Source organism: Pezoporus flaviventris, unplaced genomic scaffold (genome assembly GCF_033815535.1).
Source record: "Pezoporus flaviventris isolate CSIRO_AGI_PZ_B2104156 unplaced genomic scaffold, CSIRO_AGI_Pfla_v1 ptg000036l, whole genome shotgun sequence".
Taxonomy (NCBI): Eukaryota; Metazoa; Chordata; class Aves; order Psittaciformes; family Psittacidae; genus Pezoporus; species Pezoporus flaviventris.
In genome coordinates this window covers 26509116-26536082 of record NW_026892584.1, presented here as the reverse complement: position 1 = coordinate 26536082, position 26967 = coordinate 26509116, and the positions used below count along the sequence as shown (strand labels likewise).

The window sequence follows — 26967 nt, the reverse complement described above, 5'->3', positions numbered from 1 at the left end:
TGAAGAGTACAAAACCATGGAGGGGAGTGAGAAGACAGCACATGGATCCTAGTCCAGCCTTCCAAACCTTTTATGTAGACAGCTTGTTCTTCATTGTTTGCTCAGAGTTAAGAATTTTAAAACAATCTAAATGAAAAATTACAACCTTTCTACAAGTTCTGCCTAAACCAAGGGAGAAAGAGCCCCAACAGATTGCTTAAGGAGAACAAACATAACCTTCTACCAATGCACAAAGATCCAGCAAAGTGCTCTTTATGATGTAAGTGGGAACATCCCCGGAAAACCCTGTTGCTCCATTTATCTTTCAGATCTAGCAAAGTGAATACATGGGTATATGAAAACCAAACCCCTCATGCATTACAGGATCTTTAGAGAGAATTCAGTGATGAGGTTTATCAATACAGTAGGAATGACAAAGTAGGAAGCCTAAAAGGAGCAATTTTATGATCCAATACAACAAAACTTAAGCTCTCCACATGCTGGGATCCCCTATGCTCACTGTATTTACTTTTCTAAAATCAGTTTGATAGATAACAGATAGAAAAAGTGTTGACCAAAGACTTGGAAAATGAAGCTGCAAAATCTAAATTTAGAATAAATCCTATGAAGTACAAATTATTTAAGAAGCTATTTACCGGCATCTCCCAGTGGGGAAGTTTCTTTTCATCTTGCCCCTACAAAGGGAAAAATGGCAAAAATTACCTTCTGACTGGATTAAAATGCTTCCAAAGTCTTTCATAAGCACAGTGAAAAAGTCACATTTACAGAATTCCTCGTGAGTGCCATCTTAAAGAAGAAAAAAAAAAAAAAAAAGCTCTGAAAGAGGAAATCTGAACAGCTCTTCTACAACTGATGCTTTCATCTGTCTTAAATTGGAGAAGGTGTCATTTGGAGCTACCCTCCAGACACCTCTCTGAAAGTACATAGCGGGAAAAAAAAAAAGTAAATTTCAGTGCTTACTTTACATGAGGACAAGCTCTAATGTGACTTTAAATTTGAAACAAAAGGTAAGCAAGGACCACCTATAATCCCTTCATAAAGGAGCTTAGGTGCTTGAAGGTTTTTCATGTCTATAGTAATATTTTTTGTATTTTTCTTTTTGCCCTTGGATTCAGAAGGGCAACATATAAAACCTCCAGAGTCACTGGCACACAAGAGAAGAGATGTGCAACTATGACCACTCCTGTAAATCAGAAGCTGCTGTTTATAACATCGGCTAAGCGAGAAATCAATCCTTTTCATGCTGTTTGTGCCTTCTGCTTCCTTCTCAAACAGAAAAACTTTCTACCTGTCCTTAAACAGATGTGTAGCCAGCATGTAGTTCATTGATGTCTTGTACTGTAAAAAGGATCTAGAAAAACAAAACACAGGAGGTATCAAAATAGAACTCAACACAATGAAAGGCAGCATAATACAGAAATAATAATCTACTACAAATATCCCAGAAGTGGATTGAGACAATATGCTGTACCATAACAGAAAAGAGGAAAGGAGAAGACCTATCACTTCTCAGCTGAAGATCCTGGTGAGGTAAGAGACACAGAGAAATATTACAGACTGGATAAAATCAGAAAAGCATAATATAGCATCACTCACATGACGAGTCCTACATTGAGCTTATGGCCTAAGGACAATACACAGTATGTGCAGCTCTAGGATGTAAAAGAAGATAGCAGGAATGGATTATCTGAAGTGAAGACATTTTTATTCTGACAGAAAAGCAACATCAGAAGCAATGCTTGACATGCACTTAGGCAAAGCGGCAGCAGTTAAAAACAAGGGATCAGGAAAAAAGTAGAAAAAAGCATCTTCAACACTGAAATAAACTCTATCAGAACCCTCAATATGTGTCTTTCCAACTGCCAAGTCAGTTGACCTATATACATCTAACACAGAATTTCCCTCAACACAGAGTTTTGGTGCAACGCTAAGCCATCCTATTGGATTCTTACTCTTACCCATAAAGTCCCCATGTTAATGGGGTAGGGAATATCCGGATGAAGCCTCCTCTCCGTTCATTCTCTTCTCTCACTCGACAAAGAACTTTTATCTTCAAATAAAAAGAGACAAAAAAAAAGTAATCCAGCAAAATAGATACAATGAAAAATGAACCCTAAAAAAATCTCTGAGTTTCAGAGGACAAGACTATTACTGCAGTCCTGGGAGTGGGCTGGGTACACATGAAATCCTTAAGCAATTTTAATTCTGAAAGAATCTCTCACTACTTGGAGCACATATGGCATGACTGAGGGTAAGGGAAGTACCAGCAGTGAAATCCAGCAGTTCTATTTCAAGAATTTTACTTCTGTCGTATTTTTCATATACATGCACTTGCTCTTTGCTGAGCAAATAACCACACACATTGCTTGAAAGCCAAGGTAAATAAGAGAGGTTTAATACCCTACTTACCTCTTCCATTGAGAGACCTAGCACAGAGGTGCCTTGCCTTCCTGTTACTTTTTCCCTGCCTGAGGGCATTGAGTTTTTCACTTCAGCATCACCGGCAGACAGAGGACGGGTACGCTGTAGAGACAGTATGAACCCAGATTTTTCCCTTTTCCTCTCTCAACTTACTTTAAAAAAACAAAAGTTATATTCAAATTCCAGGACCCCATTCCCAGCAGAACCTACACTCCAGAGTACTACAGCCAGAATTCACAATTCCATACTGCAGTGTTGAAAAGTCCACACCCCAGTGTGTACTAAGTGTGACTATTCACATTCCTAGTTCTTAGCACAACAGGACTCATGATTCAGGCAGCAGTGCCAATATTTACACCCCTGGTCCCTTTCAAAAAACATGAAACATACCCAAAACCACCAAAGTCAGGATTTCGTACAGAAAAATCCTCACCCAAAGGACATTAGAGCCAGTGTTCACACTCACAGGCCCCAAATACACTTGGATTAACACCTCAGTGGTACCAGCACCATGATTCTCTGTTCCAGTTGTGTTGCTACACTAGAACAACAGAACTATAAATCAGTGATGAGATAAAGTTGTAGGGAAAAAGTGAAAAATTCAGTTCACCCCGTTATTCTCCTGTTACTATTGCACTTAATGGACATATCTGCAAGTAAGATCATGCAAATTTAAGAAATAAGAAAATACTTTGCAGACAGTCTCTCCAAGGACATTCTTAACCTGATGAGCAGTCCTATTCAATTCTAACAAAAGACAGGAATACAAACTGTCTTCAAACTAGCAGGATTATAGAATCATAGAATAGTTAGGGTTGGAAAGGACCTTAAGATCATCTAGTTCCAACCCCCCTGCCGTGGGTAGGGACACCTTACGCTAAATCATATCACCCAAGGCCTCGTCCAACCTGATCTTGAACACTGCCAGGGATGGAGCATTCACAACCTCCCTGGGCAACCCATTCCAGTGCCTCACCACCCTAACAGGAAAGAATTTCCTTCTTATATCCAACCTTAACTTCCCCTGTTTAAGTTTTAACCTGTTACCCCTTGTCCTGTCACTACAGTCTCTAATGAAAAGTCCCTCTCCAGCATCCCTATAGGCCCCATTCAGATACTGGAAGGCTGCTATGAGGTCTCCACGCAGCCTTCTCTTCTCCAGGCTGAACAGCCCCAACTCTCTCAGCCTGTCTTCATACGGGAGGTGCTCCAGTCCCCTGATCATCCTCATGGCCCTCCTCTGGACTTGTTCCAACAGTTCCATGTCCTTTTTATGTTGAGGACACCAGAACTGCACACAATACTCCAAGTGAGGTCTCACGAGAGCAGAGTAGAGGGGCAGGATCACCTCCTTCGACCTGCTGGTCACGCTCCTTTTGATGCAGCCCAGGATGCGGTTGGCTTTCTGGGCTGCAAGCGCACACTGCCAGCTCATGTTCATTTTCTCATCAACCACCAACCCCAAGTCCTTCTCCGCAGGGCTGCTTTATCTTATTATCTTAAAATCCTAGCAAGACTGAAATCTTTGAGCAAGTTCTTAAGCACATTTTAGCTGGTCTTAGGACCAGTTCAGATAAACTGCCTGTTAATGTTATAGAAGAGCCTAGCTAGGAAGGTCTTGTGACTTCATACAAAATTTAAGTCTTCTTTTAGTGCTATCCTGAGCAAAGAAGGCAGAAAGAGCCTTCTTAATCCAGAAAGAAAAGAAAAGCATGACAGAAACCTTGAACTGGATAAATCCAGGGGAATATCCCATGCTGCTCAGATATGACTAAAATTCATGGCAAGATCCGGCAGTACCTGTACTTGTAAGAGCTGTTTCATTAGAAATTGCACATGGCTACTCAAAATCTTCAGACGAAGCAATTGCAAAAGCAGAAGCATTGCACTAGAATGGGTTACACTGCAATGACCAACACAGAAAGATCCAAGGAGAAAACAGATATAGCACGTGCCAGTTGAAACATTGTTAAGCATTAAATTTTAAGCTTTTTAATCTCCTCCTGCTCAGTAAACTCCTGCTTGGTAAACTCCTCTTAAAAACCATTTCCTGACACTATGATAATAATCATCATGTGAGAACTGCTGCTCAAAGATAATATTACACTAAAGTTTCCATCTTATCAGATGATCTCTTTTACTAAGAAAACACCCCAATGAAATCATCTCCAGAATCTCAATACAATGGAGATAAGTGCATTGATTACAAACAGAAAATTTATGCCTATGTATTGGCAGCTGTGGTTCCTACATCTGGCAAAGCTCTGACTCCTACCTGAGAGCAAACTACACTACTGTCAAAACACTAGAGAAAAACTAACTTTACTGAACTTTCTGCACAAACAGTTTTTTCAGTGTTTTACTACAGAATCCTCTCTGGCTGTAGCACAGAAATGTCTCCAACTTCATAAAGATTTTGTTCCCTCTTTGACCCAGCTTATCTTTAGAAGTACAGATAAATCCAAGCATTTTGTTTTATCTCCAAATTCTGCAAACATCTCTGGTTCCCACATCAGCATTCTAATTATACTAAGCAATGACAGCAGTTGGCACAAAGACCCTTCCTATTCTCTATGAGACCTCATTATTCAATGAGACTCTCTTCTCGGCTGAACTGTCCTCAGCTACACTTCCACAGAATGACAAATGGCAGTGCGTAGAATTAATTAGGTTCTCAAGATGATTCCATCTGTCCTACCTTCATTCCTGCTGAGAAATCTCAAAAAAAGTCAGAATCATCACTATTACATTTATACAGAAAGCCTAGCAGCAAAACAATGCCTACTGTGTCCCCACACAGCTGGGTGCTTAAAAAAGTAAACTAACATTGATTTGTCCATATGGCTTGAAAGGAGGGTGCAAAATATAACATTCAGAAATGTGGATCAGTTTGAATTATTCTAACAGTAGTTCTACATTTTCCATTACCTTCAATAAATCATTCTTACCTTTATCCATTTTGACCCAGCTCACCCTCAAATTTCTGCAGTTTCCTGCAGATGACTGTCTCACAGAAAATAATTACTTCTCTTATGGGGCCTCCTAAATTCTGTCAATACACATTCACCTGTGCCGTCCATATCATTCAGTCTCATTTCATCCCCTGTAGCACACAAGACAAAAATTCCTCCTCCCATTTGATGTGACACTTCTACTTGCTGCTGTTTTCACCAGTTTTTGCACTTTCCCTTTCAGTGACCTACCAAATCCCGAACACTGTGCTACCACTGTCTTCATCATTTGATGACCAAAATGACAACTTTATCTTTAAGCATTTATATTCAAATTCTTTAAAATGCAGTTCAGAAATACTTGTAGGCTTAAAAACTTTAAGGGATTTAACCCAGCTGATCTTGTCTCTCAGCGCACATCACCCACTCTTTTTTTAAGCTGCTGGAACAGATGTAAATGTTTTTCCAACCTTTGCTCTTGCCACATGGAAACATATGTCAGCACCCAGCCCTCTCCTCTCTTCTTCCTCCCCACTCAGGCCACTTAGCTGAAAAATATATTTTGGGACCAACTGCACCAAAAGTATTGTACAAGGTAATATTTGAAACTGCATCCCTTATGCTGGTGAAGGGAGCTGACGGGCACTTATCAATTTAGCATTTGCTGTTTGCGATTGCATAGACACAGGATGCTGCAAGAGACACACAAAGAGAAATAAGAACCCTGTGTTCTCCAAGACACTATCATCACCACTCAAGCTGCAGAGGAATGGTGAGTACCCTAAAGTAAAAGGATATAAATGAAATCCAGAGATACAGCTAATAGTCTCTATCATCTCAGTGCAGATCATTTTCATATGCTCCACAAATGTATTCTGTCCCCATTAAAATACAGCACTAATCCTAGCCTCAGATGCGCTCAACTGTACAGAATGCATCTGGGCATTTACATCATTTTTGAACACGCAAAAAAGAGCTCTGCAGAATGGATGAATTAACTCAATTCTAATGACCAAAATTCATATTTTTCTAAGATAAGAGTTAGAGGAAAATATTTAATAGCTATGTATTAAGGAGAAACAGGTGTAGAAATATCAGCAGAATGTCAAAAAGTACCCTGTATTATTTACCTGGCATCAGGTCTACAAGCAATAACAGTGTAATGATAGTAGGTTCAAAAGAAAACTATTATGATTGGTGCTTAGATTTTTCTTGTGTTTGGTGGTATTCAGGCTGTCTTCCTCCTCTCCAATGCCCAAGAGGAGCAAACGATGACTCTCAGGAGACCTTTCTATCATTTCTAACTGGAGAACTGCCAATTTCTTGTCTACAGTTGGTCTATACAAAAGAGGTCGAGGTCTCTGTATTGCTTATGATTAATTGAAAGAGCTCCTACCTAAATTAACAATAAGAAACAGCCGAATTGTTAATTTCCCCAGAGAGAGAAATGTTCAGAGGGTCAAACCGAAGAAACTGCACAAAGAACTTGCAGTCCAGTCTTGTGAAACTCAGAAAACAGAATAACTATCTCATGACCAGGAACACTGGGCATGCATTCAGCAAAGAACATGCCAAAAACATGCTATAAAATTTTATCACTGGATTAGCAGTCTGTGACTGGTAAACATAGGTAAGGATGACACCTGTCCCAAAAGATAAGTTCATAGAATCATAGAATAGTTAGGTTTGGAAAGGACCTTAGGATCGTCTAGTTCCAATCCCCCTGCCACGGGCAGGGACGCCTCGCATTAAACCATATCACTAAGGCTCTGTACAACCTGGCCTTGAAGTTAATCCCATCTCATAACCACTGTTCTGTCATATGAATCTTTGCATATTTCAACCGGCCAGGCCTTACACCTATTTGTGGGGTTTTTTTTAAGCAAAGTAAAAGTTTAAAGCCACATTAAAATTCAATGCTTCTCAATGGCTTCATTTTATGAGACTAATTTTTTATTTTTTTTTTCCAGATAAAACATTCAATCAGACCCCAAAGATTCGTCATTACTCTAAAAGAGAAGATCACTTTTTCTATATGGTTCCCAATTTATCTAACATACATTTTGTCTGCCACAAAGAAGACCTTTAAGGTCATAGGGATCTGTATGAAACCGTATCTATTAAAATGGCCTTAGAAGCTTTGGACTCGGCCATGCATCCTGTACTCAAATCTCAACTTGCAAACTATTCACCTCTCTCACTGTGAGCCAAGACTCCAAGTTTTAAAAGAAGCAAAATGTTGCCATTTCTGTGAGCTTTCCCTATAAAAAAATGGACAATATATTGGTACTCTGTCACTGAAAAAAATACTTTTCATTTCCTAATTGAACTTGAACTACACAGCCATTATGCATGTCCCTCACAGGAACATATTTGTCAGCTGCAGAGTGTGCCAAGATACTCTGTTTGCCTATTTACCTCAGAAGAAATGCATTTTAAAGTCCAACATAGGAATTTCCCTACTTTTTCATGTAATCTCAGATTGGTTTGGGTTGGAAGGGACCTTACATATCATCTAGTTCCAAACCCCCTGCCATGGGCAGGGACAGCTTCCACCAGACCAAGTTGCTCAGAGCCTCATCCCACCTGGCCTTGGACACTTCCAGGGATGGAGCAGCCACAACTTCACTGGGCAACCTGTTTCTTATATCTAATCCAAATCTAACCTCTTTCAGTTTAAAGACTTGCCCTGTAACTCCTTGCTCTTATAAAAAGTCCCTCTCCAGCTTTCACAAAACAGAAGTGGCTGAACAGCCCATAGCCCAGGTGGATCTGCCGAGTCTCTTCTGTAGTTACGCTAGAAACCCAGATAACCTTACTCACTGACTTTTTCTCCCACCTGTGAGCCAGATTCAATGAGAATAACTTCCCTGCTATTCTCCTCAGCTCTAGCTGAATTAATTTACCTGCAGCTTCTGATACAGATTTCTCCTGACAGATTCAGATGAACAATTGTCCCGGCTTGAGCGTTGGCTTGGATCCTGGCAGACGAAGCCTGGGGGCATCAGAGGAGCCACATAAGAACTTCAAGTCAGGCAAATCCTGAAATATAAACCTAGCATTCCTTTTAATTTATATACATGACTGTCCTGTCCAAGGACCAAAAATAATACTATTCCTTTTTACACCATGCTTTAATCCTAAACTTTACACTGCATCACACTTTTTTGATTAACACTGAAACTTTCTCTCAAAACCAAGTTACTGAATAGCAGCATAGAGATGGGGTCTGTTTCTTAAACTGCGGAGCAGGCTACCTTATGACAATTCTGCTTCTTTCAGTATCAGGGCAAGTTGCATCAAATAACTGAACCAAAACGGACTAGGGATGCCTAAAAGGTGCTATGCACTAGACAGTCATGCAGCTTTCACAACCATGACTCCTCTTCTAACATATGCTAACCAGAATCCACACAACCTACCTAAAAAAGAAAAATAAACCCAAAAAACAAATGACACCCCCCCCCAAAAAAAAAAACCAAACCAAACCAAAACCCAAATGAAACCAAAACAAAAAACAACAAAAAAAGAACCACAACTGAAACCCACCACATTAATTAAAGAGAAACAGTAGTATCTTCAAATACTGAATTAGGGACTCTACATACCACATAAACATCACAGATTATTCTGAAGCAGAAATGTCCACATACGACACCCCAGTGCTAAATACAGTACTCCTTAACTGGAGTTCTCCTCTATTATACACTAATAACATTCAGCTCATAAACCTATCTTTTATTGGTTCTAATGATGGGAAGATTGAAGGAGCTTTTTGTTACACTCACCTACAAGGGTAAACATATCTGAGAGCATGCTAGCTTTGATCTTCAGATCCAAAGGAGCATCACTACCCCCACATGCAACAAAGGACAACAGGCATTACTTATCTGGCATTAAATGAGAGGAATGCATCTCAAGACGTCTTCCAATACAGTTTTTTTGTATTGGTCCTTAACACAGACATAATCAACATGGGAAGAAAACTATATGATTTTCACACCAATAGGTAAAGATTAATCTGTTTCCATTTATCCTTTTTCACTACTTTAGTATTCTAATGCAGCAACATGCCATCTTGTCTTAGCTCTGCTTGGCTAGACGCATTTGCTTTGAATGCATCTATACGACATTTCAGGAAGCAGGTAGAAGCTGCTGTCACAGAATTATTAAAAAACACAATTACCTATGGCTCTTCCACATAAAATCATAAAATCAGACAGGTTAGTTCTAATGGATGACAAAAAATGATTAGGGAAGGTGATAAATATGAAAAGGTCAGACAGTGGGCACAGACGGGATGCAATTATAATTTTATCCAGTGGAAAAATCAATGGATACAGTTCAGATCAGACAGACAAAGTTTGATTCCTTGGAAGCAGAGAAATCAACCATGTTCTGCAGCACAGTGAGAGATGCCAACAAAGAAAAATGCCAAGCTTGGACAAAGAGAATGGCAATCATAAAGCAGAACAAAGGATGCAGATGTGACTTACAGTTTTAAATAGTAAAGGATGCAAATAATTTGGTGTGTATGCATATAAGCACAACCAACCAAACCAGGAAAATAAATATTGTGGAAACATTTTAGATGCACTTGAAACCAAAAACAGGTACTGTGGAAGGTAGGGGAAGGTAGGGTTATGAATGGGAAGGGGGGGAAGGGATGCCTAGAGGAAGGTCAGATATGGCTATTCCAGGAACATTTAACTTAAAGCTTATTTATACCATCCTAACTGAAGTATGACTCACACTACTACAGAAGTGCATTGTGCATCTGTGTTCCTGTAAAGCTAAATAGTAGTCCAGGAAACACACATAGTTAGAGATCTACAAAAAAAGAATAAATCCTGAAGTTTCATTAGAGTATGAGTGTCAGCATAAGGGCCAAGACAACACTCATTCTTCAGATTTTAGCTAAAGAGAGTACTAGACCAAAAATCTGTGCCCAAACATCTATTTACATACTCAAGTCAAGCATAATGCCTGAACTCTGCTTAGACTCCAAAATCTTAGTTTCTACTCAGCAAAGGAGATTGAAATCCCACATTATAGCCTAGAGAGTTTCAAAATTCATCTATGATGGGAGATTATGAAGTGTTAACAATGACGATGGATGGTGGAGGAGAAAGAATTAAAAAGAAAATGGAATCCCAACTGGGTTCTTTCAAAACTGATTGCTGCAATAAGTTTGTTTACGCACAGGGAAAAGCAAAGGACTATCCCTGTTAATCAGCAGTGGAACAAATACTCTGCAGGCATTATGAAATCCTAGGCCCTCCTAGGACCACAAGTTCCAAGGACAACCATCATTAGCAACAGTCCCAGCCTCATATTAAACTGTGAATCACTTACCAGGCCAACGATGGGGATAGGTTTACTTCCAACAGCCAGGGCTTGAGAGTGTCATCAATAAGGACATCAAAACCATACAGCTCTGAAAACACAGTGGATATTTAAGTTTACCTTACTGCACCTTTAAACATTCAGGTAAGGTCCAACATTAGTATCTATCATGGCATTTCCATCTATATAATTTTATGTTCAATCCAAAGAACTCCCTTGGGCTGAACAAATAATAACATTCCACAAGCGGGAAATTTCATTTCCTTAGAGTCAAGATTAAATATATTCTGTTTGTGGGGGAAAAGAGGGAAGCAAAAATTGGGTCTTAGGAAAGTGTTGATGTCCACAAAGTGCAGTCCATGCAGAACTCTACTGCTTGTTTTGTGAAAAGAGCAGGTCCAATTCACTTCTTCCACTGGATCCCGGAAACAACAGAGCTTCATCCTTTGCACTTTTTAATGCCTATATTCATTGTGCCAGTCAGCTATAGAAAACTTTGCTTCTTTCAAGCATCAGCTCCTTTTCAATTAGTCCTGTACATGTTTCCCTAATATCCCCACAGAAGCACAAGGGTCTTCTCCTTAGCAGCTTCATCTACATGGACAACCCTCTAACTTTTTATCTTACTGATAGCTTGCCACTTTTCAGCCAACCACTGTAGAAATATTTTTTCCTTAGTTTCTAAAACATTCATAACATATTACATCTGCTAGATGTGTTCTGCTCTACACAGGTCAGATTGAAGCCAACTTCCCATTCCAATACTGTTTTTAGCATTTCACTCTATACACATGTTCTCCCTAGTCTGGAAAGAGTTGCAAGAAGGATGCTACACGACAACTGTAAATCAGAAGTTGGCACTAATGCAATTCCCTCTTTCAGCATTAAGAAATAAAGTTAATTATCATCAGAGCAACTTATGCATGTTTTTTCAAAATGCAGCATAACAGAGAATGTTGGCAGAGAAGAAGGATTTCCGTGGAATTAACCAGTTCTCTAGTGCTTGGAGTGAAAGCAAGAAAATTTATTTGCCACGCTGCTTTCCTTGAATTCTGGTCTTGGCCTTTTGTCACCTGCCTGACACTAATGCTGGCTCTGGGGAGCTGGACTGCTTGACAAGATCTTCCTATGCAAACAGCTGTGCAAAAACTCATGCAGCTTATAATGGGAAGTTAATGAGCTGGGGGGGGACTTGGAAGGGGAGGAAATGGCAGCACAGCAAGTATTGCCTGCTCACTTTTCTAGACTGTGTTGCCAGGCATTGAGTGGGAAGCAAAAGAGCAGAAAGTTAAGGGGTTGGTTCACTCCAAAGAAATGAGGCTGAATTTACGTTTGGCTCTCTTGCTCCCCAGACAGGAAAGGCTGCAGTAGAGGGGAAAGGATGAGGTGGGGATTATAAGTGTAAACAACAGCAAAGCATTTTGACCATAAACAACTTTTGATTATTTCAATGCATTGTTCCAAAATACAGTCACAGGTTTGGTAAAGACCTATGACTCTTAAGAGCATAACCAGTGACAGGCAGCTCATCCCTGAGGCAGAGAAGCAATGACCAGGCCTGTGGCAGCTGCTGGTCTGTGACCTTCCAACCCCAGTAAGGAAGCAGAGCATTTTGTTTTGACTAGCTGCTGCTTCTTTTGCTGTTGGAAATTCCCTCCCTCTGCCCCTCAGAGGACCTTTGCTAGTATTTTGGCTCCTTTGACTTTGTTCTCCTCTCCTACACTTTTCTCCCTTCCAAACCACTTGCTCTTTAAACCTCCTTCTTTCCTACTCAGTTACTCACTCTGTCCACTTTTACAAATACATACGGGAAACCTCTTGCCCTCAGCTAGCTCTGACCATGCTCCTGGTGCTTTACACTCTTTTCCCTTATTTCTGCCTTGTTTATTAGCACAGTAAGCTCTTTGGAGTATTGCTGTTGACTCAATTCCATTATTAAACACAGATATCTCATGCCAACTGTAATGCCTTAGATTCTCCTGGAAACACTCCACTGCTGCTCCATAACGCCCCAAGTCTCAAATTTTAGGTCATACCTACAACCCCTAGACAGAAGTCTCTCCTAATATCAGGACATCAGAAGCTATGCAATATCCATGTTCTAGCAACAGAATCAAGCCTCACAGATTCCCAAATGGGCTTAGTACAAAGGGTTTCTCAAGTCTGCCTGGGATACTAGGGCACAAACAGAAGACAAATTACCTGCAGTTTCAGCTATCCTAGAAATGTCTCCTTGGCCCTCTTCCACATTTGGAAAACGCACTACCGAGATTAAACATAGAAGTACCCTTTCTACTGTGAAACTCCACTATAATTTGTGAAAATAAAAACATAGGCAGCACAGAGATGTAGAGTCATGTGAGCATAGCAAGATCAGAAGTATATCCTCTGCAATTACCAACTTAAGCAAGACGGCTATTTCCCTCTGTGGGGACAATAAAGAAAGAACAACTGAAAGACAAAAGGAGTGTGACCAGCAGGTCAAAGGAGGTGATCCTGCCCCTCTGCTCTGCTCTTGTGAGGCCTCACCTGGAGTATTGTGTGCAGTTCTGGTGTCCTCAACATAAAAAAGCATAGAACTGTTGGAACAAGTCCAGAGGAGGGCCACGAGGATGATCAGGGGACTGGAGCAACTCCCGTATGAAGACAGGCTGAGAAAGTTGGGGCTGCTCAGCCTGGAGAAGAGAAGGCTGTGTGGAGACCTCACAGCAGCCTTCCAGTATCTGAAGGGGGCCTATAGGGATGCTGGGAAGGGACTCTTCATTAGGGACTGTAGTGATAGGACAAGGGGTAATGGGCTAAAACTTAAACAGGGGAAGTTTAGACTGGATACAAGGAAGAAGTTCTTTCCTGTGAAAGTGTTGATGAACTGGAATGGGCTACCCAGGGAGGTTGTGAATGCTCCATCCCTGGCGGTGTTCAAGGCCAGGCTGGACAGAGCCTTGGGTGAGATGGTTTAGGTGAGGTGTCCCTGCCCATGGGTTGGAACTTGATGATCCTAAGGTCCTTTCAAACCCTAACTATTCTATGATTCTAAGATGAACAAGTGCTTCAGGTTGTGGCAATGGCAGGTTTATGACAACCCACCTTGCACCATTACTGTTATTAAGGGAAGAATACAAGAAACTAAGATATCAAGTTTCTGCAGTGCTTTCCCTTGCTCCGCTCCTCTTGCTACTACAGTCCACAAAAACATGTTTTACCCTCGCAGTTTGCTAAAGAGACTGGAATTATCTCAGGAGCTGTTGCCAACACTAAGCAGAAAAAGCCTGCCTCTCCCCTCCGACCCCCATAGAGAAGTGACTGCTGACCAAGCTTCCCATCCTCCCAGAAGAAGGGCCACCTTCAGACTGAAGTCTAAAAGCAACAGCTCAGCCAAAGATTTTTTTGCCGATGTCATTGAGACTAAGAGAAAGGCTAGAGATATGGCTTCAAGCTTTCTAGGTCTGGTTAACTACCACGTATTCTACCTCATGAAGTTTGTCTTACAATCCTGTCAAAGACTGCACTGTCCCTCCCCAAAGAATTTATTAGAGTCTGTAAGTCAAGAAATTTAGTATCTGGTAGCACAAACAATGTTTTCATGATTTTGTGTAGAATGAACAAGCTCAGCTCCTAGATGGTGGCTAGAATTCTGGTCTTTATTGCCAGCTTGTTCACTAAGGAAAAAGAAGCAGCTTTACTGCAAAGCACATATTCTGCAATTGAATGGAGGTGACCTGAGGTTATGAAGGGATACATACACGTATACACTGAAAAAAAGATGCATAGTATGCAACTCTTGATTTGGCAATAAAAACAAACCAATTGCCTCACTTTAAGCAGAAGTATATTTACAGACAATCCCCTAATGTGAATAACAATATCTGTGCCACTGAAATGCAAGTCTTCCCTTGTTTCTCCTTACTTTCTCTGTGCTTTAAATACAGGTATCATGCAGACCATGCCTGTAGACAACATGTATCAAGGAGCTCGAGTTAGAAAAGTTAACTGTGGCACAGTTTCATCCAAAGCAGCTATCAGTCAGTACAATGGAGGAAGACTTCTAAGAGTATAGTGATGGACGCCCTGCTCTGTGGAACATATTGCCAAACTTGATGCTTTAGAGACTACGTTATATTTTGTAAATGAACTCCACCACTTTATCAATCACTGAACTCCATCACTTTATTTAGTGATGATACTGTACCGGCTTCAACTCTGGTAGCTATGGGGACATGAACAAATCTACATCTTGGAGGCTATCAATCACAGTCAGGTCCCAGATAATTCCTGTTAAACTAGAAAAGGACAGCATAACAATGTAGGCTTTAAAATAAACAAAAGACCACACCGTCATATCAAATAGCAGAATAGAAACCTCTACTCTGGACACCAAAGGCTTTGGGGAAAGTAGTGGTGATGTTGGCTTGTGTAAGAATTTGCCTTGCACTCCAAGTAATACAGCTTAACTCCCTTTCTGAGAACACTTTATTTTAACAGAGGAAAGCTTTATCTCTCAGTGTTGTTATAGGAAAGGGCCCAACAACAGGGGACAGAATTATTTCACATGTTGGTGTTCTTGCCTGCTCCACAAGATGCAGCCTATGCCTGCCAAAGTCTGTCATACTAGTTTGGCCAAACGCATAATTACCTCACTTAGAGGCACTTTCTCCACAATAGGTAATCAGAGAAAATACATCACTTATGACTTCTCAGTTGCCAGAACCTATAATAAATGCTCGGAGCACTGTAGAGATATCCCAGCTGCTCCAGCCAATGAGCTGGCTTCAGCTGGAGCTCGGCTCAGATGCCTCTATACAAATGCCCGTAGCATGGGGAACAAACAAGAAGAATTAGAGATGTGTGCACGTCTACAGGGGTATGATATAATAGGCATCACAGAAACATGGTGTGATGGCTCCTATGACTGGAGTGTTGGAATGGAAGGTTACAGGCTCTTTAGGAAAGACAGGCCTGGCAGGCGGGGAGGTGGAGTTGCCCTTTATGTTAGGGATAGGCTGGAGAGTATGGAACTCTGTCTGGGGACAGGTGAGGAGTCCACAGAGAGTTTGTGGGTCAGGGTTAAAGGGAATATAGCTATGGGAGACATTACTGTGGGGATCTGTTACAGACCGCCTGATCAAGGAGAACCTATGGATGAAGCACCCTATAGACAGGCAGGAAAAGCCTCACGCTCGCAGGCCCTTGTTCTCATGGGTGACTTCAACCACCCTGACATCTGTTGGAAGGACGGTACGGCCCGGCACAAGCAATCCAGGAGGTTCCTCGATTGTGTGGAAGACAACTTACTTCTGCAAGTAATAGAGGAACCGACAAGGAGAGGTGCCATGCTTGACCTCGTGCTCACCAACAGGGAAGGGCTCGTTGGAAATGTGACTCTCCTGAGGCACCCTGAGATGCTCGAATTTGAGATCCTCAGGACAGTGAGAAGAGCGTGCAGCAAGCTCACTGCCCTGGACTTCAAAAGAGCAGATTTCGGCCTCTTCAGGAACCTGCTTAGTAAGGTTCCATGGGATACAGCCCTAGCGGGCAGAGGGGCCCAAGACTCTTGGTTGATATTCAAGGATCACCTGCTACAAGCTCAGGAGTGCTGAATCCCAACCAGAAGGAAGTGCAGCAGGAGGGCCAGGAGACCTCCTTGGATGGATAAGGAGCTCCTGAGGAAAATTCAAATGAAAAAAGAGGCTTATAAAAAGTGCAAGCAAGGACAGGTGGCATGGGAAGAGTACAGGGATGTTGTCCAGGAAGCTAGGGACCAGGTTAGGAAAGCTAAGGCCCAGTTAGAATTAAACTTAGCTAGAGGTATTAAAGATAACAGGAAGGGATTCTACAAGTACATAGGAAATGAAAAACAGACTAGGGAGAATGCAGGCCCCCTCAGGAAGCTCTCAGGAGAACTGGCTACACAGGATTTGGAGAAGGCTGAGGTTCTTAATGACTTCTTTCTGTCGGTCTTCCCTGGCAAATGCTCTGACCACATCACCCAAGTCTCGGAAGGCAGACACGGGGACTGTGAGAATGAAGACCTTGCGCCCACTGTAGGAGAGGAACTGCAATGAGGTCACCCCTCAGGCTTCTCTTCTCCAAGCTCAGCAAGCCAAGTGACCTCAGATGCTCCTCCTAATTCTTCCCCTTGAGACTTTTCACCATCTTGGTTGCCCTCCTTCTACATAAACCACTACTTTCTTTCGTGAAGATTACAGTTGGGCTTATCACCTATGCTAAAATCAGACTCAGAATCATCCTTCTACTCTTAAGTCAAAAAAAGCTAATTAGGCTATCTTCCAGGCTAACATCAAAAAACAGGTGTCTTAAAGCAAATTGGGCTGCCTTTATAATCCTAGTCTTACAAGGTAAATAAATTAACACCCATGAAGGAGAAAGTTCTTCAACCCAGCATGCAAGATCATAGTGAGTGAAGACGCTACCATCTCATTAAGCACCTCTAGACATCATTTAATGTCACTTATGCCACTGAGGAACAGACAAGCAGATATGTTGCTGTTCATTCTTCAACAAACTTAGGTGGCCAAATTTAAGAAAACGTAGTAGCAGGTAGATCAAAATGAAAGCAAGCTGACTCCATAGATACATGAGGTGAAGAAGAAAGAGAGCATGTTTCCTGAATTCATTAGCCCAAGCTCTTCTGATTTCAAGCTCCTAAACTCCAACAATCTTAGCCTCAAGCAAAGGTTAGGGCTAGGAGACAAGAATAACCTGGTGTTCCTCACTTCCATGTTCTATCTGCTAAAGACCCTAATGTCACCACACGAACCAAATAGCCCACAGAAGACGGAATGAGAAGCCAGGGATATTCCAACTTTGGTAATACAAGTCTACTGTTAATAAGTTGACAACGCTTGTCATTTCTTTATGGATGTTTTGGAGGAGTTAATTCTTCCTAAGTCTGCAATTCTTTCTAAGTCCAATCACCTTGAGAAAAAAAAAAACATGGTGCTACCAAGAACCCTACTCCTAACAGGAGCTATCACTAGAAGACCTATCCCTTGAACTTGTTTTACCTTTCAGGCTTAGCTGACAGTTTTGTTAAATTCTGAAGATATAGTAATATTACAAAATCTACCTTGGCATCATCAAAAGGCTGAAAGGTAAAGGGCTCCTGAACCTGAAGAAGCAAGAGAACTCTAAGAACAACCTTTTTCAGATTCAAAATGGCATCTTTACATACTGGCTTTAAAGCAAAGACTGAGTGTAGGGACTACCTGTTCTGCTTTTCCTTGACATGACATCCATGACAGCAAAAAAAGATAAAGGAGATGTGTGTGGTATATGCATGGGTGATGTAAGTCTTTAAGCAGATATTTACCTACACTCATGTCAAGCAAGTCTGCATAGAAATTCCTTAAGTATGTCAAATTCTAGTGCCCTGCAAAATTCATTATGGAACAGGCCATTCCCCCAAACAGGCCAATTGCTACTACTAAGAAAATTCAATGCTGATGAACAGCAGAAGCAGATGGTTGAGAACTGGTGATTACATACAAATGAAGACTTTATTTAAGCTTTAGGTCCAGGTCAGCACTCTAGTAGTACAATAATTTATGGTTTGCTCTACACCATCTTAATGTAGATGTGATTAGAAGCATAAGTCCAGAGTAGCTAAGCAAAAAACTCATTGCTTCTGTGGGATCAGCATGACTATTATCCTATCCTGTCCTGCTGTCTTGATTTCAGAAGAGTTCAAGAGTGTTATGGCTGGGTTGACTAGAGCTGGGAATGAAACTGGGGACTTAGATCTACAGCTTCTTCAGGCTCATGCTTCAGTGATTACAGAAAACAGTGCTATACTGGACACTAGCAATAGGCCACACAATCAGGAAAACAGTGTGGATAGCACCCTCTATAAGCAAATGGGAGCAGCTTCATGCTTGCAGGTCCTGGTCCTCATGGAGGACTTAAACCACGCTGGTATCTGTTGGAGAGACAGCACAGTAGCGCTCGAGCAATCCAGGAGGTTCTCTTGAATGGGCTGATGACAACTTCCTCATGCAAGAGAAAGAAAAGCCAACAAGGAGAGGTGCCATGTTAGACCTTGTGCTTACGAACAGGGTAGGGCTCATGGGGAATGTGATGCTCCAGGGCGACCTTGGCTGCAGTGATCACAATATGGTGGAATTCAAGATCCCCAGGGCAGTGAAAAGGGCAAGCAGCAAGAGAACAGACATTGACCTCCTCAGGGACCTGCTCAGTAGGGTCCCGTGGGATAGAGCCTGGAGGGCAGGGGTGCCTAAAAATGCTGGCTGATATTTAAGGATCACTTACTCCAAGCTCAGGAGCAATGCATCCTGACAAGAAGGAAATGAGGCAGAAATGCCAGGAGGCCTCCATGGGTGGAGAACGAGCTTCTGAGCAAATTCGGAAGAAAAAAGGAAGCTTACAAAAGGTGGAAGTGAGGGCAGGCAGCCTGGGAGAAATATAGGGATATTGCCCAGGACGCTAGCAATCAGATCAGGAAAGCTAAAGCCCAGATAGAATTGAGTCTGGCCAGGGATGTCAAAGATAACAGGAAGGGCTTCTATAGGTATGTTGCTGCCAAAAGAAAGACTAGGGATATTGTGAGCCCTCTCCGGAAGGAGCCATGGCTACCCTGGATTTGGAGAAGGCTGAGGCTCTCAATGACTTCTTTGCCTCAGTCTTCATTGGTAAGTGCTCTAGCCACACTGCTCAAGCCACAAACGCCATGTAGGGGCTGGGAGAGTGAAGGCCTTAAGTCCACCACAGGAGAGGATCGGGTTAGAGATCAACTTCAGAAACTGAATGTGCACAAACCCATGGGACCCAAGGAAATACATCCATAGGTCCCAAGGGAGCTGGCAGATGAAGCTCCTAAACCACTTTCCATCATATTTGAAAAATTATGGCAGTCAGGTTCTTGACTACTGGAAAAAGGGAAATGTAACCCCCACTTCAAGATGGGGAAAATGGATGACCCAGGGAACTACAAGACCAGTCAGTCTCACCTCTGTGCCTGGCAAAATCTTGGAGCACATTCTCCTGGAAAGCATGCCAAGGCACATGAAAAACAGTGAGATGGTTGGTGACAGCCAACATGGCTTCACTAAGGGGAAATCATGCCTGACCAATTTGGTGGCCTTCTATGATGGGGCTACAGAAATGACAGACAGGGCAGAGAAACCGATACTGTCTACCCGGACTTGTGCAAAGCATGTGACACTGTCCCACACAACATCACAGAATCATCCTTGTCTCCAAATTGGAGAGTCATCGATTTGATGGATAGACCACCCGGTGGATAAGGAATTAGCTGGATGGCTGCATGCAGAGAATTGCAGTCAACGGCTCAATGTCCAGGTGGAGACCAGTAATGAGTAGAGTCACTCAGGGGTCAGTGTTAGGACCAATCTCATTCAACATCTTTCTTGGCAACATGACCATTGGGATTGAAGTGCCCTCAGCAGCCTTCCAGAATCTGAAGGGAGCCTACAAGGATGCTGGAGAGGGACTCTAGTGATAAGGGGTAATGAGTTCAAACTTAAATAGAGGAAGCTTAGGTTAGATATAAGAAAGAAGTTGTTTACTGTGAGGGTGATGAGGCACTGGAACAGGTTGTCCAGAGTAGTAAATGCTCCATCCTTGGCAGTCTTCAAGGCCAGGGTGGACAGGGCCTTGAGCAACCTGGTCTAGTTGGAGGTGTTCCTGTCCATGGCAGGGGGGTTGGAACTAGATGATCTTGAGATCCTTTTTAACCAAAACCATTCTGTGATTCTAAGACAGTTTTTACTTGGGGCTTAATTTAACATGAGGAATTATTAGCTAATCATAAAGCACAAAGCAGAGGCTTGAGACCACAACATTAATAACAAGGCTGCAACAAAACGTAGTACTTATACTGCTTTGTGTAAATACACCACTTCAGAGGAACAAAACTACTGAGCATTCCAAGTCCTCCGAGGAGTGCTTATTACTAGATTGCAGTAAGTGGCTCACATGACATGGCCAAAAGGGGACTCACTACAATCTTATCACAAATTATCAGCAGCACTCTGCTTTGACATGAGAAAAAGCAGCATCCTCTCGCTTCCTAGGCAAGCATGAGTATTTGGAACTATACAGACTGTCTCACCAGTCTTATTTTGGAGCATGAAGCAGCCATGAATTGAGTCTCTTCCCTTAAATCTAGAAAGCAAGTATATTACATTAAAACAAAATATACTTGGGAAAGGAATGAAGAACCAGAGGATTGCTAAACAGTTACAGAGATAAAGTGGGAAACCTAGGAAATAAGTATTTGTGATTTAATTTTTTGCAAGAATGGTGGCAATTGTGCTGGGGTCCTATTCCCAGAACAGCATTAAAAAGAGTAGAGCAGAATGCACATTCAGTTAGTCACATTTTTCTAGAAGCTTCCCAAACAACGTCTACCTCTATATCTGAATCTCAGATCCATGTTTCTGAAGTCTCAGATACTTTTCAAATGATCAGTCTCTCTCAGCACACACATGTGGTTTCATTGTTCACAGCCCAGAAAAAAAAAAAAAAAAAAAGCCAAAACCAAAAAGCACTCTTGGGAGCCTCTACATGCTGTCTTGCAATCTTCATTCCTAGTTTTCTCCCTCATGTTAACAGCTATAAACTCAGCCATTCTGAAGACTTCCAGCTAGAAGAACTGTCTTTTTTTTACAACAAGGTTAAAAGTGGCACAAGCAAAGAGTGTCAGAACAAGACACAGGATGAAGAATGACCCATACAGCATGACAAAGGCTGTTCAAATCCTTGGGACAAGGACCACCACTTAATTGTGGGGGAAGGTGACAGAAAGTACTGAGCTCTGGAAATGCCTCAGGCTCTCTAGGGAAGCAGTATGGCTCTTACTTAAGCTCTCTTTCCTGGGAAGCTCTTAATTTGTGTTTACACTGAAATAAATGGAACAAAACAGTTTATTTGTGGGGGAGCATCTGAGAGGGTGGTTAGTGCAGCCCTGGGGAGGCAGCAGGAAGTGGGATAACCTCAGAGCCAGGCACAGCAGAAAGTACATGAGGAACATTAGTTTCCACATACATAGCTCAGAGGAATCTAGAAACACATCTGAGGGAAGAAAAGGAAGAATAAAAAATAAAGGGGGGGGCAGTTACAGTTTTTTGATGTGCCTTTTTTTTTTTAACCCAGTAGTTGATATTTCTGGAGTAGCTGATAAATTTCACTAAAGCTAACTCATAAATCTCCATGTACACCAAAGTTCTCCACCTAGAACAAAGGCATCAGAGTCAGTCAAGAGAATCTAAGGCCAGAGAGGTAGCTAGTTTGGCAGGTAACTAAGAAACATATTAGCCCTGGCTCCTCCTTTATTACTGTCTCATCACCCTAAATATCCAAAGATGACAGCATTTATGTTAAGCATGTTGAAAGCTGCAGAATTGTTAATACCCAAGTGCAATGCAGGGACCACACAAATGAATTTACCCATCACAGCAGCTTTAAATGCAAGTCCCAGTACCTAAACACAGCATACCTTAAGCCAAGCTTGGTCTTTGGTTTAAGCACTGACCGAGACTAATCCTAGACTCATTTTCCCTGCCCCAAGACTGAGTGTATCCACACGAGCAAAGGGCAGTTTGAGCAGGAGGAGGCCTCTTTAGGAAAGGCTGGGAAGGAGCCACGGGAAAGCGGGAGAAGGCACACTGTGGTACCAGCCACTGATTTCTGGACCTTGTCCCAGCATCTGCTGCCAGTGAGTTCTCAAATCCGCTTGCCAGCACGTAGTTCTGCGCCCAGCTTCTGCCAGAAATAGGCTTTGACGCCACCATGCGGTACTCTCACACAAACACAAGCCCAGAAATACCACCACCACCACTCATTCCAGGGACTGCTTCACACATTCCTCCCTAGTCCTCAGATGCATGTAGGACAACAGTTCAGAACTACATTGGGCTAGATCGCTCAACAGACAATATTAAATGGTCTAAAGAGATATTTAATAACGGACAGCCATCCTTTTAAAGGCCATTAGGGTGTCACAAACTTCAACTTTCCAGCATTTCCCCAGCTCCCTTTCAAGTCCTTTACCATCACACTTTCTAGCAGGAGATTCTGATGAATGACACTGGCACCGGGGCAACAGAGACTCTATGTCCCCTGCCCTAACAGAGGCCCATACTGAGGGGGAAGGGGGGGGGAACCCACAAAAAAAAACCAACCAAAACAAAACTAACTGGCTTCCTTGCAATAGGGAATATATGTTTCCTTGCAGCATCAGAAAGCTGGAAGTTTCAAACAGTACTTAAGAGCCAATCAACAAAGATGCCCCCAGTACCTTACCAAAGCAGGTGTCACGATGTGAAACAAAATGTTTACAAGCTGTGGCAATGGCCAGCTCAGCAGAAATCACAGTCTTGATAATCAGGTCCTCCACACTAGCCATCAGTGCTGCAAGAAGGGAAGGAGAAAAAAAAACAAACAACAAAATAAAAAAAATAAAAACAAATAATTAAAAAAATTGTGAAGTAACACACAATATCTAAAAAGTATGAGAATATGCGTATGGACAGATACCTTTGTGAATCAAAGCATGTGAGAGCTTATGGAAGCAAAAGATAACATGCTTGGAAATCCATGCAAGCATAAGTATATAGATACATGCATAAGTATCCTAGTGCAAAAATACAAATGAGAATGACAGAAATGAGTATACGTACAGTACAAGTAAGCAGAAACATGTGGCAAGCACATAAGCACAAGTCAGCTGGAGTCTGATCATCGCCCACTCAGAGTATTAGGAAGGATTAAACAAGAGCGAGGCAGTGAGATAAGCCCTTAAATTACAGAAGCCAAGTCACAGGCACTGAAATACAGATATTTTTCTTGTGGACTTTGAGGAGATAACTGTTCTGTGATTGCACCTTCCTCTAAAGCAGCTGTTCCCATACCACGATTCACAAATAATTTCAAAATTATATGCCTGGTGACAGCTCCCAGTCCTGCCGACCCATAGATAATCTGCAGTTGCAGTAAAGGAGCTCTCTTCACGTCCTTTATGAGTCTAAACACAGCTCAGGAACAAGAATCTGACCTGACAGAGGGAGCAAAAGGCAAGAAAGGATGCATGCTAGATGTAGACCTCGATTCTAGACTCGGTTTGGACTTGAGACACTTACTTTCTGTTTTCAAGGACAAGCAATAGAGGAAGAGGGGATGAAAGAACACTGGAGCCCTGGTCTGAAAAGTTAATAGAGAGCATAGGACATGTCTCAAAGGGAGGTTCAAGCAAAGACCTCCAGCAAAACCACACAGACATTTGGTAATCCCTGTTCCAAAGAACATCCAGCACAAACCACTTGACTAGAGAGTTCAATTAAGGCCTACGATTACTTTTTCTCATGTTCAGATGATGACAAGCAGGGACCTGAAAATTACAGCAGACCTTGCAAGCAAATTCAGATGTGAGCTTCTGTGCCAGAAGACAACTAAATGGAAGCAATACAGCATGGGAATGTCTAAGTGCACATACACATCCCAGAGCACAAAAATCTTGCCAGCCCAGACAAGGCCAGCATTTCCCAGCCAGCATTCTGCCTCCTTAGGACCAGAACCAGATGCATCAGAGAAAGGTGCAAGATGCCTTGTAACAGATAGAGAAACCTGCTTGCATTGCTCAGTAGTTTACTTAATTTTTAAGAATGCATATCTATACTTTAGGTTGGGGTCTGGAAATGTATCAATATAAATAACTATGCATACATAGCTTAACAAAAACATACGGTGCAAGTGATCAGACAGCCATGCACACACAGGATGGGGAAAAAAAAAAAAAACCTATTCCCATCCAAAAGCCAGATTAAAACCCCCTTCATCCAACATCTAATTGTCCCCTGGCAACATCTGCAACATGGGCATAGTTGCTGTCAGTAGCATTACTGATGCCTTGGTATCACAGGTAATTTATCCCTTAAAGGATATACCTGGATTCTGCTCTGCAGATGTACTTACTCCCAGCAGACCTGGCAAAGGTGTGGAAGAGGGAGCTGTTTTATATGAAACACAGACTGAAATGAAAACACCCAGCAAAAACCTGAGCCATGGAAAGATGACACCACATCCAAGAGTCATTCAAACTGGCACAGTTCTCCAGAGGTTGGTCACTCATCAGACTGAACAGGCCATGGGAGCAGTAGTGGGAGGGAAGCTTTTAGAAGGAATGGAATGACCTTAAGAAACGGGAAATGTAGGTAAAATATTAAGAAACACACCCTGAGAAAGTCTCAGAATATTATTTGCTAAAGGGAAGGGAAAGGCCTCATCTCTGGGGATAGAGAATAAATGCACAGCTCTAGTAAGTAAGCTGCAAAGGACAATGCTTCCCTCCACCCTGCTCTGGTGCTAAATGGGACCCACTTTGCTCTTCCCTGACTTAGGATTCACACTAGTGAGATGATTAAGATCCAACAAAGGAATAAAAGAACAAGATCTGTACTGACCTGCAGTGTCTTTCCCCTCTTGTTTTAAGTACCTCAGCATTGCACTCATGCTCCACTTGCTTCCATAATCCTCTACCTCAGGATCATCACAGCTAAAAGTAAGTGAAAGAAGCAGGTTGACACCACTGACCTTCCTTTAGAGACTTGCATCAGCCTTAGACCAACCTACGTAAATTGACCCAACCTCTAAAGATCAAGTTCCATTTTCCAGCCAAGTACCTGACATAATCTCCACTCTTCTTGTTGACACTGTAATTGGTCAGGTGCATGAACTGGTTTTTAATGTTCTTGGATGCCTGGTCATACCTCACTGTTGCAAACCTGCAGAGGGATAAAGATTCTCAGTATTTCTTGAACAAGTGACAGCCTTGCTAAATACAGCCTATTACACGGACAACTCAACAGCAGCAGCTAGGGAGAGAATGTGTGGAATGAGACTTCATCAAATGCAACCTTCCCTCACAAAGAAACCCCACAGTTTATTCTTAAGGGCCACATCCAGGTGCATTTAATCTTTTTTCCAGAGTCTTAGAGCAGGTAGCTCTATTCGTTGTCCTTAGAGTTTTTACAGCCTAACTGTGTACACGATAGGCACATTTTTTTCTCAACTGCTTAGATTTATGGTCCTCAGCCATTCTGGCCAAACATGCCACTTCACTTTAGACAGTCAGTGTCACAGTTCCTTCAATTTCACAATAGGACCTACCATGAATATGTAAGATCCACTGGTCCTGGGAAATGTATACATTCAGAGCAATCCTACTACATATGCAGTCAATATTTCCTGAAGTCTCATACAAGCATGGCTCAGTTCTTGTGTACTCCAAAGATACCTTAAGAAAGGCTGAGGCTGGGAACATATTTCTATCACCAACAACTACACACCAGCCTACAACAGCCAATCCTCTTTCTCAAAAGGCACCCAGGAAACTAGGTAGAACTTGAAGGCCAAACCAATTTGTCCAACAAGGCAGCATCTACTCCAAGGTGCTGTCATTCTCAGGGACTACGCAGCCTTTCCATATCTCAAAAATGTCACCTAGCTGTGTACAAGGAAATGGACTGTAGGGAAGATTGGAATCAGTAACAAGACACTGCTACAAGCTTATTTAGTGTCCATATGAACCCTGTTACAGCCAACAATACCACAGTTAAGTCAGCCTATTTATTATGGAAACAGTGGTGATCTCCTGATTGAAAGGTATTACCTGTACTGTAACCAAGTACCCCATCACCACTCCCTTAGCCATACACTAACATCATGGATGTTTGTGTTAAAATGAGTCAATAAATTGATCCAACTGAAAAACAGCCCAGGATTTTGATATGTAAGGTAGTTGACGGATTTTTTTGTTTCGGGGCTTTTTTTTTGGTTGGGGTTTGTTTGGGTTTTTTCTTTGGTTTGTTTCTTTTTGTTTGTTTGTTGTTGATTTTGTTGGTGGTGGTTTTGGGGGCTTTTTTGTTGGTTTTATGGTTTTTGTTGTTTGATTTGGTTGGGTTTTGGTTGTTTATTTTTGGGAGGGCTAGAGGTAGAGGTTTTGCATGAGTGTGTTGAGGGATGGCAGTGTTCAGGGCCAGGTTGGACAATGCCTTGGGTGACATGGTTTAGTGTGAGGTAGCAGGGGGGGCTGGAACTAGATGATCTTAAGGTCCTTTCCAACCCTAACCATTCTGTGATTCTATGGTGCAAGAAGGGTATGAAAGGACAAAGGTAGATCAACTCCCTGATCCAGCTACAAAGCTGTAACTTGATAAGCTTCACCCCCCACAGTGGCTACACAGACTTAAGCTAT

The 26967-nt window shown here is 42.1% G+C and overlaps 1 protein-coding gene across 1 annotated transcript in view; it reads right to left on the bottom strand.

Moving 5' to 3' along the window:
- Window positions 1-26967, bottom strand: part of TTLL5 (tubulin tyrosine ligase like 5) — a 132544-nt gene that overhangs the window by 84371 nt on the left and 21206 nt on the right. The window contains 11 exon segments of the mRNA XM_061463629.1: window positions 636-674; window positions 1289-1351; window positions 1959-2050; window positions 2410-2523; window positions 2855-2962; window positions 8279-8367; window positions 9161-9222; window positions 10728-10809; window positions 23019-23126; window positions 25175-25266; window positions 25394-25495. Coding sequence (XP_061319613.1) covers window positions 636-674; window positions 1289-1351; window positions 1959-2050; window positions 2410-2523; window positions 2855-2962; window positions 8279-8367; window positions 9161-9222; window positions 10728-10809; window positions 23019-23126; window positions 25175-25266; window positions 25394-25495 — 951 coding nt within the window.